The sequence below is a fragment of the Poecilia reticulata genome, chromosome 10, assembly GCF_904066995.2.
Source record: "Poecilia reticulata chromosome 10, P_reticulata-male-v2, whole genome shotgun sequence".
Lineage (NCBI taxonomy): Eukaryota > Metazoa > Chordata > Actinopteri > Cyprinodontiformes > Poeciliidae > Poecilia > Poecilia reticulata.
The window spans coordinates 10,941,844-10,955,436 of NC_088839.1; the positions used below are offsets into that span (position 1 = coordinate 10,941,844).

Genomic DNA, 13,593 nt, shown 5'->3' on the forward strand with positions numbered 1-13,593 from the left:
CACACCCAAAGGGAGTGCTTGAAACAGAAAGACTAAATCTTAGTCTAGTTAAAGTGCTAATAGTGTTTGTCAAAGTCTGCGCATTACATTTGTGTTGGTGGTACAGAAAGAGATTTTCTTGTCCAGACTAAGTGCGGCCTTCGAGAGAAACGGTCACAAATTACTGAATAAAACTTATGGATATTAAAAATATATATGTAAACTGAAAAATTACTATTTTATTCCATAGCAGTTTTTAGACGTGCTAATATGTGCGGCTCTGAGCATTTTGTAAATAAATATACGTCACTAGTACCAAATGGAGATTCTCGAGTTAACGATCGAGTTTGCTCATGCACTCTGCAACTACATTGAACAGATAATCACAAATGAATTAAAGAAAAATTATTGCTTTATTCAACTTGTTCTCAGTCTGGAAAGCTTTTCCAGCATTTTAGCATAAATCACTTTCAAACAGACGGCTTCACTGGGATAAAAAAAAAAAAAAAGCAGAGTATACATTGCTGGTGTAATTTTACACTACATTTTCCCAGATGTCACATGCGCCGTTTTCACTGTCAGCAGAGATCAATACTTTCAGCCAATGGCAGCAGGACAACAAGTCGGATTAGAAGTGGGTTCAGTTACAGCTTAGCCCGAAGCACACGGTCGTTTTGCAAGCACCACAACGCCGTGACACGGACGCCGCTCTGCACTTGAGCGCAGTCGATAGATGTAAAGGGGCGATAACGCATGGACTGTAATGTCACATAGATCACTCTTCATTCTGCCAGCCATTAGCCACACCAGCCTCCCAATCCATAACGCACTGAATACCTGCGTGCATGACAAATGATGCTACGCTCGTCTTCACGACACATTCAGTACTTTCGGCTCAACTGAACGCCAACGGACACGCGGGCACACAGAGGCACACACACACACACACATAGGAATCATCCATCCACTGAGACTTGAGTTAAACAGCGAGAGGAGGGGGATACTTACAGAGGCAAGGTCACCGCGCAAAGTGGAGCAGAGGGTGGAGGGAAGTGAATAAAAGTGATTGGATGCAATAAAAAAAGAAGGCAAAAAGAAAAGGGAAACATTATTGAAGCATCCCTGAGGGAGGTGAGAGAATGTGACAGCTTTGCTCGGATGAGCACAAAGCCGGGAAGGCTTTCCACGCGGCCTTTTTGCATCATGTGCTGCAAGCCGGCTAAATGATTCATTCATTACTGGCCTTGATGTAAAAAAAAAAAATGAACTGGAAAATTAGACTTAAGGTCTAAATCTGTGAAGATCTGAATTTAGAGAATTAAATAATGAACGTCACTTTAGCAGAGCATAAAGGACACTTAGGATTGATGACACAAGGTAAAGGGTTACAGATTTTTTGAAAAATTCTTACTTCCAAGGAAAACATTTTGACCAGTGATGAAATAATCTTTCGAGCTGAGAAACATAGGGTGGTACACGACGTCTATTTACGGGTCGACACGCTCACTGACCCACAGCACGGACGAGCATGCAGGACAAGGGAGGAGATAAACCGTCGTCAGTCTGCAGATCCCGTGACGCTCAGCTGAAAAAGCCTTTTGGAGTGCAGTGTGACGAGAGGACAGCGAATCTTTAATTATGCACTGAAGCATGCTATACAGATGGCGGAGTAGCATTTGGGTTTAATGATTTGTGAAAAATGGCTAAAAAGCATCTTGTGTTAACTACGCCAGAGTGCCAGTTGGATAAACGACGGCACAAATGCACGGCTAGGATCGCCAACATGTCTGCCGGCTGGGAAATACAGTAAACGGGCCAAAACAAGTTGCTTTTCTAATTCGGTTTTGCACCGTTCTCTGTTTGGCTCCGTTCTGTTCTCGGAGGACTGAGCCTGAACAAAACCCCTTCCTTCATTCGCATCCCTCTCTCCACTTTACTTTCCTGTCGAGAACTCGTCATGGACTGTGTGCAGAAGTAGGATCATGATGTTTCTGGCATGCACATGAAACACAGCTCTTCCACATTTAGCTACTGCCACAAATGCAAATGATACCAACAGATCTTTTTTTCCCCCGGCTCCGAGAACAAACTCAGTAAGCGCGTTTCTGCGCTTCTGAATTCTCGCTGCAAAGCGGGGGTTACAAGCTACGCCGATGCCGAGGAGGAGCATCGGGGGAGAAGCCGAAGAGGAGCACGACCACGGCACGACTAAACTGACAGGAACGGGGAGGGTAGGCCGAGGCGGGACCGAACTAAACTGTACCCGTTCTCTTATAGATGGGCGGCTTCCTGTAGATGTTGGGATCCCCTGTGGCTGAGGAGAGAAACAGGAGACGGAGAGGTGAAACGTGAAGGAGCGTCAAAGGGAGAGGCTGTGAATCTCTACTGGGTTTGTGGGGTGGAAGGTAGAAGAGAGGGAAATGAACGAACAAGAATTTGTTGCAAAGAAACACAACTCGATCATATTTTGCCACACGCACAACATCAATAGTCAGAATGCTTTGGCATTAGCAAACTGCGACTGATGGCATTCACTGAAAAGAAAGGAAAAGGAAAAAGTTGAGAGTGGTGGCAGCTGCAGTGGGGGGCGGGGCAGATGTGAATGCCTACCTGGAACATGAAAATGTTTAGGGGGCTGGTTTGTGGTGGGTGTGCTTGATCGCCCCTCTTGGCCATAACAGGGTGAACTCCTGCGACTCTCAGAGCCTGTAGCCAGCCACAGCCAGTCAGAGTAAAGGAGACATGAGCATGAGGAAAAAGGTGTTGACACATGCGAATGAAATGCGCTCAGATATTTGTCAACATTTGCAAATGAGCAAGAATAACTTTTCCACTTGTGTAATGCAAAGTACTATTGAGCTTGTTTACAGAGCAGCTTTCCAATTGCAGGATCAACGGCGCCACTGCACAAGTGTAAGAGTAACATGAAATGCCAGCAGAGGAGCAAGTCCAGCAAATGAAGCAGCCAAACAAAAACAGCAACATTCTGTTATCGGGAGGTAAGCTATGCTGACCCCATTAGAATCATTTAGGGCTTTTGTAACTACTGAACAGGCATGTTGATGGTAAAATCATGGAAATTTCTGAAATTCTACAGTATTAGCAACTGCACAGTTCCTATAAAACATTCATACCCTTGAACTGTTTTTGTTTTTCGTCAATTTCCAACCACAGACATCGCTGCATTTATAGGGATTTTATGTGACAGGCCAACGTGACTGACTAATTTGACCATTTTGTCTTTGCCCAAGCTCAGTCAGGCTGACTGGAGCATCATAAGTCCTGTTACAGATTCCGCATTATATTTAGGTCGCTACTTTGGACCGTACATGAATATGCGCTGATTTAAACAACTCCATAGTACCTCTGACTATCCTTTTTGGAGTTATTCTCATGCAGGAATGCAAAACTCTGATGCCTTGTGAAGCCTCCAGAAGCTTTTCTTCGACTGGCATCCAGTGTTTAGCTCTTTCAGTCCTATTAAAGTGGACCAGCTTCCCTGTCCTTTGCTGAAGATAAGCATCCCCAGAGAGTGGCGCTGCCACCATAATTCCTGGTGGTCTGTCGCATAAATTCCCAATAAAATTAATTTAAGTTTGTGGTTAAGACCTAAAAAAAAACTACTTTTGACAACAGGTATTGTAAAGAAAACAACAAGAAAACAATTTGAGCTACACACTACTTTTCTCACCAGGGTAGACAAAGTGCTGTGGAGAGCGAGGCATGATGGGTGACATGCCTTGACGACTGTAGGTCGGGGAGTCAATATAACCTTGAATGGGGCATCGGAGCTGCTTTGCATCCGGATGGTCATAATCCTACAACGACAAATAAATGAAGTTACGTCTCAACTCATAGGGGTGTAAGAATAAAGAACAACAAACCACAGAAACTCTGACAATAGTTTACTTATTGGAACCCGCTCTTCCACTTGATTCAAACCAAAAACGCTTACCTGAGAATACGGAGAGAGATTTCCAAGGGACTGTGGAACCAATGGAGACAGACAATAACAATTTAGACTCAAATGTAAATAAAATGAACATTAGGCTGTGTGTTAAAGGCTAAAAGGATTTTGCAAGAGTAGGAAAAAAAGTCAGTAATAGAGGGTAAACATTTGGAATTCATACCGAAACAAAAAAGATTTTTCAAACAATTTCATGTGGTCAGTATATAAAGTTGGGCTAACCTCTGTTACTCATATAATTGATAAAAATAAAAATAAAAACTACTGTTTTTAGCAGCAGTCAGAGCTGCTGCTGCAAACCAAAGATCACAAAACCGAAAAAAAAAAAATTGGTAAAAATGCTACCTCTAAAAAAAAAGAGATATTACAGGATGAATCATCAACAAGTCATATTAAAACACATTATATAAGCATGCCGATGTTTGTCTAACCTCTCGGCCTCTGCTTCAGATGAAAACACAATCAGATGAACCGTGAAGAAGTTATTTGTGGAGAAGTGAAGCTGCATGTGTGAGGCACTGGATTTCAAACATCTTTCAAAAAGTCCAGTTTTTGTGTTATAAAGCTATTAGACTATAACCTTTCAGGATTTACAGAAACGTCACTCTAATATTTATACAGTAAAGAAAAAAGAACCAAGTTAATTACTTATTAATTATCATGAACTGAAGCCAATAAACACAAAAGGTGCACTGTGCACTTTCTAAAGCTAATAATTTGTTGAAAAACCCAATTTTTCAAAACACAAACAGGCAGTCTGTGGCAAAACCATGTTACTGTGCCACATCTTTGCAGCCTTCTTCGAGCTGACTTTTTTATTATCAGATTTTATTCTGGACAGACACCAGATACGTTTGGGTCAAATCTGCATGACTAATGGAAAGGTCCTTGATTTTAAGCGGAAATCCAATTACAAAATCCATATTATAGTAATTATTTACCATATTTTACAGCCAGTGTGGTATCTTTTTTAAGTCAATCACATCTTTTGAAAGTGAAATGTAACTTTGCCAGACCTTAAGACAATTCTCCCAAAAACTTTTAGAATATTTTAGCCAAACCAGGACATTTTTATTGAAAGAAAATGTTTCTGCTCTATAGTTTGTCCTTTAATCTGGACAAAAATATGCAAGAAACTGTAGTGACATGTAGCAATAATTTGTACAGCTCCCTCCTGATTGCCTGTTTGTTTCTTGTCTTCCTCCCAGATAAGTTTCAGTCTTGTGTTTTCATCACTTTTGGAGAATCACCCAGTCTTTGTAAAGTTACAATTGTCCCCTTGTCCTGACAAATACCTTTGTACAATGAGATTCTGTTCGTCATTTCAAGTTCTTTTAAACCCTGGGTTCAGCTAGAGGACGCAAATGAGTAAATGTTATGATAATCCTTCTTAGGAAGTTGAAATTTACCCAAAAATACCAAATGATGAAACTGAACCAAAAGGTGCAGGAAAAAAAATCAAACAAAACAAACATTTGTCAAATATGCAACCAGGTTTTCCATATTATTTACTTAAACACATTTCCTTTGTTTTTCAGGTTATGTGTCCAATAACACAATTTGTCATGGTCTTGAATCCACTGTGTTTCCCATTTATAAAGGATAAAGCTAATCTTGTTTCAGGTGGAATATCAGTGACTGTCCCCAGTTTTCAAGCAGATTTTAACAAATGGTCAGTCTGGGATGTGGTATCGGTACATTCGAATGGCTAAAGACAGTCATATAAATTGATGAAGCATTTTGTGGTCATTCATTTACTAATAAATATAGATATAATATTTAAAACATCATGTTTTGCCAAATAAAAACCGATCTAAACCACTTGCAGAAATGTTTGCTGCTTAAAAATCTTAAAAATAGAAAATAGACGGGAACAACACCATGGTTCATTAGACAGCATGTGTGTGGCAACAGTACCTCCCCATAGGTGAAAGTGTCTAGCCTTTCATCAGAGGTGTATCTGTGGAATGGCTGGTATGAGGAGGATATGAGATCTGGCTGCTGGACCTCATATATGGCCTTGACCTTTGGCAGGGCAGCAAGGTCCTTATAATCAAAGATCTCATTCTCCACTCTGGCCTGGAGAGAGGACACACACACACCCACCGACCACAGACAGAGACAGCAGCAACAAGACAAGACGGTCAACCACATGGACAACAAATGGTCACACGTTGCGACGCGAGCTCCGGTGGCGGCGAGGAGCAATGAAAGCTGATCGAGCATGCACAAGCCAAAAAAAAAAACAAGAAAAAAAAAAAACAACAGACAAACAAGCACATGCACACAGCAGAGCTTGGCAGAGCTGTTGACCACAGGGAGCTGGGCTTTTGTCGGAAATAAGGACGGAGAAGCACGGACAGTCACAAGCAGGAGGAAGGAGGGGAGAGGGAGAGGAGACAGTACGCACGACACGCTTGCTTACACTGCGATTCTCCATCATCCATCACCTTAAACAGAAAGGTCATCGATTATGTGAGAGGAGCAGAGTAAGGAAGGGCAGGGAGCAGCGAGACCTGCACGCATGCAGACGAGCGCCGACATGCAAATGTAGCTGTCACATAGAGCAGCGCTCAGCAGAGTGCCAAGCAGCAGGCTGATGGCTGTTAAAACGATGGACCTGGTCCAACTCCGAGCTCTGCGCAGTGACAACTGTTACATTTATTGCTTTCTGCACATCTGTATATCCGCTCAGCTCTTGTTAGACATCGTAAATTGCTTTCTCTCTATGTTACATAGATGACTAAATATATAACTTCAGTCACCGGGAAAGTTCTAACTGTTTTTCTCTTGCTAACCCCACTTAGCTTCACAATAGCGGTCGTTTTTCTATACGCTCAAGGGAGTTTTATATTGCCTTTGCAAAGTTTTCACACCCATTTGAGTCATTTGCTTATATCACAACCTGAAATTCCAGCTCGTTGTATTAGGGTTTAATGTGATGCCACCAACAGAAAGTAGTGCATAATTGTGAAGTGGCAAAACAGAAATGGTTTTCAAACTCTTTACATAGAAAGACCTAAAAAAAAAAAAAAAAAAAAAAAAAAAAAGGAATCACACAGTAAGGCTGTGCAAGTTTGTGGTCTAGTCACATGAGACTTAAATATAACTTCCTGACTCGCAAAATATCATTGTAGATGACAACTTTTATGTCATCTCCAGTGTTAAATATGATGGCAAAGGCATCAAGTTGTGGGGAGGCTTTTCTTTACATTGGCTCAGGAAGATAACCAAAAGCCAGACAGACCCAAAAACAAAGTAATTCTGGAAGAAGAATTGTTAGAGACTGCAAAAATATTTGAGTTGGTTGGCAGAAGTTCATTTTCCAGCTGGACAACAACCAGGTTTTTGCTGAGGAGAACTGAGCACAAATTTTTAAATAGAGTTTATTTCACATGCAAATGCTGCATGACTTTATGTTGGTTAATGACAAAAAAATATATATTGAAATGTGTTATTATGATGTGAAAGATAAAGAAAAAATGTTAAAGGGCATGAAAACTTCTACAAGTCATTGTGAATCTCTGAAACTCTGTCAGGAAGGGATAAACTTCATTTTATTGCCTAACAGAGTTAAACTCAACTCAAATTCTCTTACTTCTCATAATGGAAGGACTTTCTGGACTAAATGTAACACTAAAACACTGTTCTGTCTCGGGAGCTCTCTGATCTCAAATCAAACCTTGGCACAGCTGAAATAAAAAACAAAAACAAAACAAAACTAGCTCATAAAACTAGCTTACAATGCTAAATACTTTAGAGAACAGAACACCGGATGATAAAACAAACAAAGTGATCAAAAGTGTTGAGTTTGCCACCAAGCAGCTTCACAAGACACTTAAACCATAATCAGATGAGGTAAGACATAGACAGGTGAACAGGCCAAGGGAGTAAAGGGGCCTTGTGTTTCAGTGCTCAAAAATCCAACTTTCATGGTCGAATGCTGTTTCTGGGGTACCGAATGAACTTAAATATGGCTTATATGTGGAATAGTGACTAGAAGCTGGTAGATGTATTGGTTACTTACACATATAACTCTGCTGGGAGAACCTATGGAGGATCCTGGCGGTGAGATGGAGGTCTCCGACAGGCGTCTGTGCTGTGAGGAAAACGCCAGACGAAGAAAGATGAAGACCTAAAGTCAAGTCAAGTCACATTTTTATCTATCCGAAGCTTTTCTGCGAAAGCCCCAGCTCACCCTGAGTCTTCGCTCTGCCCTCGCGGCCTGCTTGCATAACGGGTGCCACACCTCGCAACCTGACGACAAGGAGGAAAGCATGCCGTGCGTTCATCTACTCTGGTTATTTCTGAGTGAGCATGCCAGCTTCTTGTGCTGATGCAGTCAGAGATTCACCTGTCAGGTACATCTCTTCCCCTTCTTTGAACATTGTGTTACAGCGGGCACATCGAGCACACGTCGGATGGTAATGCTTCCCTCCTGCCTGAGAGAAAGAGGAGTGACTGAGCATAAATTATCATAACGAAGTACCTCACAGACTAAGGGGTTAATCTACAAGATGTTGAACCGTCTCGTGCTGGACATTGTCTCCGTATGTTTTCCCAGAGTGCGTCACCTGACCTCCAGCGACCTCGTTGTGTTGAGACATCACTGGAAAGCCTTGTGCCGTTTCATGCTGCAGTCACACCCAAGGAGCAAATTCAAAACGAACAAAACATAGCGCCTAAAGTTTGGCACGTGCGCAAGCAGTAGTTAATAAAACAACCTTTCCCTGCAGTTAAAGTTGCATTTTCTAAAACTGTAAATGAGTTGTATGTTTTTTGACAATAGCTTCCCTTCAGCCATTCTTCCATGAAGGGTAAACTTGTGAAGTCAAAGCTAATCTGAGGATCTCTGCAATCTTTCCAAAGTTATGACGGACCTCTGTGTTGTTTATATTAGATTATTGCTTACCTTGCCCAACCCCACAGTTTAGGTGGCTGCCATGTCGTAGTAAACATGCACTTAGACCAACTGCATGCTTTTCCATTTTTGGTTGAAGAATTGAACAGTCCTCTGTGAGATGCCCAAACCTTGGGATATAGGTTTTATGATCCGACCTGTCTACTTTTATTACCTGGTATTCATGAAGCTTCATGAACTAATGTTCTCCAAAAAAAACTGTGAAAAACTTATGAACTACTTTGTGTTGATCTGATAAAAAAAAAAAACAACAACAACAAAAAACCCCACTAATAGACACTGAATTGTTGGCTGTATTAGGACCAAATGTGAAAAAGTTGAAGCTTGTGATGAATATTTTTTGCAGAAAACAGCATCTAATTTGATTAAGGGCTCAATAATGTGAAGCACCTTGTTAAGGGGACCTGCATATATACACATGTAGGAGGCGAAGGTGACTTCATGGACCAGATGTGCTTCTGCAGTGTCAATGACTGAGGCGTGGCCACGTCCTCTCACCTCAGTCTGCTCTCACACACCATTCCAGAATTCTATTTATAGGAGCATGGCCTAGTGTGTGTGTGTGAGCCAGGTTTTTATATCCTTGTGGAGCCCTATTTCTGTCTACACTGTAGGGTTGCGGGGAGCACTGCTTCTTGTGGGGACAAATCCCGGTCCCCATAAGGGGAAATGCTGTTTTTGGGGTTAGGGATGTGATGGATAGGGGTAGGGTTATGATAGGGCTGCAGAAAATGAACGGATGTCAATGTAAAGTCCCCACAAGACACGAAAACACAACTGTGTATGTGTGTGTGTGTGTGTGTGTGTGTGCTGGGAGTATCATTTTTATGTAATTTCATGCCTCGCTGATTTTTTTTCTGCTCCTATTAGAAGAGATAGCTTTACGTGATCTACAGGAATAGGAATAGGAACAGGAACAGCGTAAAGCTGGATTCCCAATTGTCTACAAGTAGCGTCTCAGAATACCAGGGCCAAAGCTGTTTTAGGCACTCGGGTTACTGTGAAAGGAAAGGCTAGGGGAACACATGAATTACTTCCATGTCCTGTTTTCAGAGTGTTTACCGTCATCAGGCGAAACTGTGTCCGTTCAAACAGTTTCTAATGATGCACCTATTCTCAGTAGGGGCATTTATAGGCTGCTGAATTTATTGAGAGGTAACGGTGTATAATGATCCTACTTCTTACTCTCTCTCTCTCTCTAAGCCTAGACTTAAAAAAAAAAAAAAAAAAAGGACTGCTCATTAAATTAAATGGTTTTGAAAAGTTGAACTCAATATCAGGTCAATATTTTTGCAGATGAAGCATAATCAGTAACGCACACCAATTAGTCTAGGTCTGTGGCGTGCAGTAGGGAAGAAGACAAATGCTTAATTACAGGGCTCAAGAAAACTTGAGAACATTAGGATAAATTTAGTAGACTTAACGATGCAGCTTTTCATTTTCCACAAATGTATTACTGCAAAAATACAACCGACCAGGAGCAATTCCTCAAGCTTCTCCAGCTTTAACACGCAGCATCAAAGAAAAGGGGGCAATGCTTTGCTGATACAAACAGAGAACATTTTTTCTCCCCATTTTATTGGGATTTTAAGTGATAAAGTCACAATGAAGTGAAAGATTACATTTCTAGTTACGGTTTCTAACAGCTGCACACACGTCCCATCAACTCTGACAGCTTCTACATCAGTTCTAAAAAAAAAAAAACTAAAAAAAACAGCACGATGCTGCCGCCACAGTTTTTCACCATATGGATGCAGTTGCTCAGGGTGAGCAGCAGTGCTAGTTTTCCTTCACACACAATATTTTGAACGTAGCCCAAAAGTTCAGTTTTGTTCTTATCTGACCCTGAACACCTTCCTCCCCATGCCCCAGATGGATTGTGTCAAGCTGCCAGAAAAGGGACTTCCTTCCACCAATCGCTTTCTTTCTGGGCCTTTTCCTTATAGACCACGTTTGTGGAGTGATTGATGAACAGCTGTCCTTTTGACACCTTCTCCCTGCAGCTCCTCCACGGTTACCGTGTTCGTATCTGAATACCAGCAAGCCCCCAGGACAGCCGAATTCATGCTGAAGTTAATTCTGATTCGTTGAGTTTTGTTATTTAAGATCGTCAATAAGAGGGAACGCCAAACTTTCACAGATTTGTACTTGTGAAACAAAACAGGATTGCATGTACTTTTTTTCATAGGTAACAAGATAAAAAAAAGGGGGAATCATCAGCTTTGTCATATTCTATTTGCAAAAATGTTTTGCTAGGGAGTCATATTCCATCCACCTCAGAAGCTGTTAATTACATAAAAATCACAATTAAAGGTTTTGTCGAAAGTGTCCAAAAAATATGAAAAAAAAAAAAAAGGTCAAGGTGTGTCTGTACTTTTGCAGAGTGCTGTAGGGGAAAAAAACAAAAAAAAGAGAGAGAGACTTGCGGATAAAAGCAGACATGTCCTCATGTCTATAAATAGCCCAGAGAGGCTGGCAGTCAGGAACAAAGCACTTCACACCAGCAGTTCTGACAAGCAAAGGACCACAGGGATGACGAGGTGCAGTGTGTGTTGGTGTTTGTATGTTTTTTCTTTTCGTCCACCAATTCTTTTTAACCACGCATTTTCATGAAAGTAAAAAAAAAAAGAAACACTTCTAGAGAATCTTCCAAAACATTTAATTAGCACCGGTGCATAATGACTTTAATCATTTTTGCCTCCACTATTGTAACAGTTTTTCCCTCACCTTCTTTTTTTTTATTTTTTCCCCAGAGCCTTTTTGTTAGCGTTCACCCTGAGCTCATTTTCCACTGCAGCCCTCCTTTCAAACGCTGACTACTTTGGCATAAAAGCACAAATGGGGATTTTTTTATCACAGCAGAAATTGCTCTCAACGTCTGTCTCTCCTTCAGCCATCTTTTTCCCTCACTACTCCCCCCCCTCAAATCTTTTTATAGCTTCCCAATTTTCCTCTTAACTTCTTGCAGAATTTGGTGCAACTTTTTACTCCCTCCCTGTTTATGCAGGTAGACCTGTTATCTCCTCCAAAAATGTTGGGAGTAGAAATACTGACAGATGAAATGAATCTGATTTATTTTAAGCTACTTATCGTCCCTTGATCTTAAACCTCCCGCTCCCCTAAAGCTCAGTGGAACGTAGTCTGAGCTGAGAGCGAAATGCTGCTGTTTAACTCTGATAATGCTGATTTGCACCAAGTTAATACCTTTAATCTCTCCGTTTGGATTTCAATTTCATCAGTTCATGCTCCAATCTCACCTCCAGAACCCGTCCGCTGATGTATCTGTTACACGTTTCACATTTCACCCCGTACTGGGCGTGGTAATCCGCTTCACAGTACGGCGCTCCGTCCCTGCATCACAGAAAACATAAAAGGCGTTTCTTCCATTTTCTGGGCCGAAATGCACAACTCGTCCTGCTCTGGCCCTGAGAGGGAAACCGGAGATGGAGGAAGCGGCTGGAAACGCCGCGTCGCCCCCTCACCCCCCCGTCTCTACGCACTCACTTGCTGATGTATTCCCCCGTGAGAACCATGTTGCACGTCCGACATCTGAAGCAGCTGACGTGCCACTGTTTCTCCAGTGCCAGGAGAGACTGACCCTGTTTGATCTCTGCTCCACACCCAGCACAGTCTGGAAAAAAGAGGAAGACGAGACAAAACAGATGAACGGGGACAAAGAAAAAAAAAAAAAAACGAGGAAGAAGCACGCAAACCCGACGAGGAGGTGAGCGAGCTTTAGCTGTGAAAACAACCTTCTTTCAACACTTTCTGCGTCTTGTTTTTCAAGTCAGCGTTCTCCCACATTAAAGCATATTGGTCATTTAGCTGCCCTGAGGCGTTTGCCCCAGCAGGTGTGACCATCGCAGGCTGCGTAAGGAAAGCAGACAGGACAGCTCAAAGCTTGCAAATGATGCATGGCTGCACAGCTAAAAAAAAAAAAAAAAAAAAAAATGAAATGAGGTCAGTGCTTCCCATTTGTTTCCATTTGGGAGACACTTTGCTCAGCTTAACCTTTTCTGACCCAGCCCATGCCCTCAAACAGAAGTCAACGCATCGCCAAGAACTGCATGACTCTGCCTTTTTAGCCTACAAACAATCAGCCAAACCTTGAATTTTTACTCACTCAGGCTTTTACATCCACAAAAATCTTCGTGGCGTCGTCACTAAAGTGTAAAGAGCTAATTTGACCCGGTGCGGACGCAACGTTTTACATTTAGGGACTGCACACATTCTGCATTACCACGTAAATTAAATCCTGCAACAATTACGGATGGTTGAATCAAGGAATGCTGGTGATTTTCAGCCTGATTGGCCCTGACCAGTGACCGTGTCGACAGCAACATTTTCTGCTCTAGAAGATATAAACGTAGAGGAAAAACGCTCAATGCAACAACAAACAGAGTTGTGTGGTTCAAAGTGCTCATTTTCTTTGCACATGCACACTTTCATTCTGATTAACAAACAATGCAGAAAACAAGGCAGTTTTCTGCTTACAAACTGCACAGGTAAAAAACAGGAACAAATCACATTCTGGCCATCGGCTGAAGCGTTCCATAAATAAGTAAAGCAACACCTCCTCTGTCGATCACGGCGACTCTTCTATTATCACGCTGGGACGAATACCCATATGCTGCGCAGGGCTGCCCTGGCATTTATTGCTGATTTACTGCAGTTGCTAAATTAACGTGGAGGCAAACCTCCATAAAAAAAAAAAAAAGGAAAAGAT

At 41.9% G+C, this 13,593-nt stretch overlaps 1 protein-coding gene across 9 annotated transcripts in view; it reads right to left on the reverse strand.

The window, feature by feature from the left end:
- The window catches only part of ablim3 (actin binding LIM protein family, member 3), a 55,162-nt gene that overhangs the window by 6,504 nt on the left and 35,065 nt on the right, over nt 1-13,593 (reverse strand). For 3 of the 9 annotated variants that reach the window (XM_008419569.3, XM_008419568.3, XM_081611564.1), the window contains exons 5-14: nt 12,372-12,498; nt 12,125-12,218; nt 8,301-8,388; nt 8,145-8,203; nt 7,974-8,045; nt 5,864-6,025; nt 3,935-3,964; nt 3,671-3,797; nt 2,590-2,685; nt 2,243-2,293 (exon numbers count right to left, since the gene is read on the reverse strand). In XM_008419569.3, coding sequence (XP_008417791.2) covers nt 2,243-2,293; nt 2,590-2,685; nt 3,671-3,797; nt 3,935-3,964; nt 5,864-6,025; nt 7,974-8,045; nt 8,145-8,203; nt 8,301-8,388; nt 12,125-12,218; nt 12,372-12,498 — 906 coding nt within the window. The remainder of the gene's footprint in view (nt 1-2,242; nt 2,294-2,589; nt 2,686-3,670; nt 3,798-3,934; nt 3,965-5,863; nt 6,026-7,973; nt 8,046-8,144; nt 8,204-8,300; nt 8,389-12,124; nt 12,219-12,371; nt 12,499-13,593) is intronic. The other 6 variants (XM_008419572.3, XM_008419571.3, XM_008419576.3 and 3 more) reach the window with 4 other exon arrangements.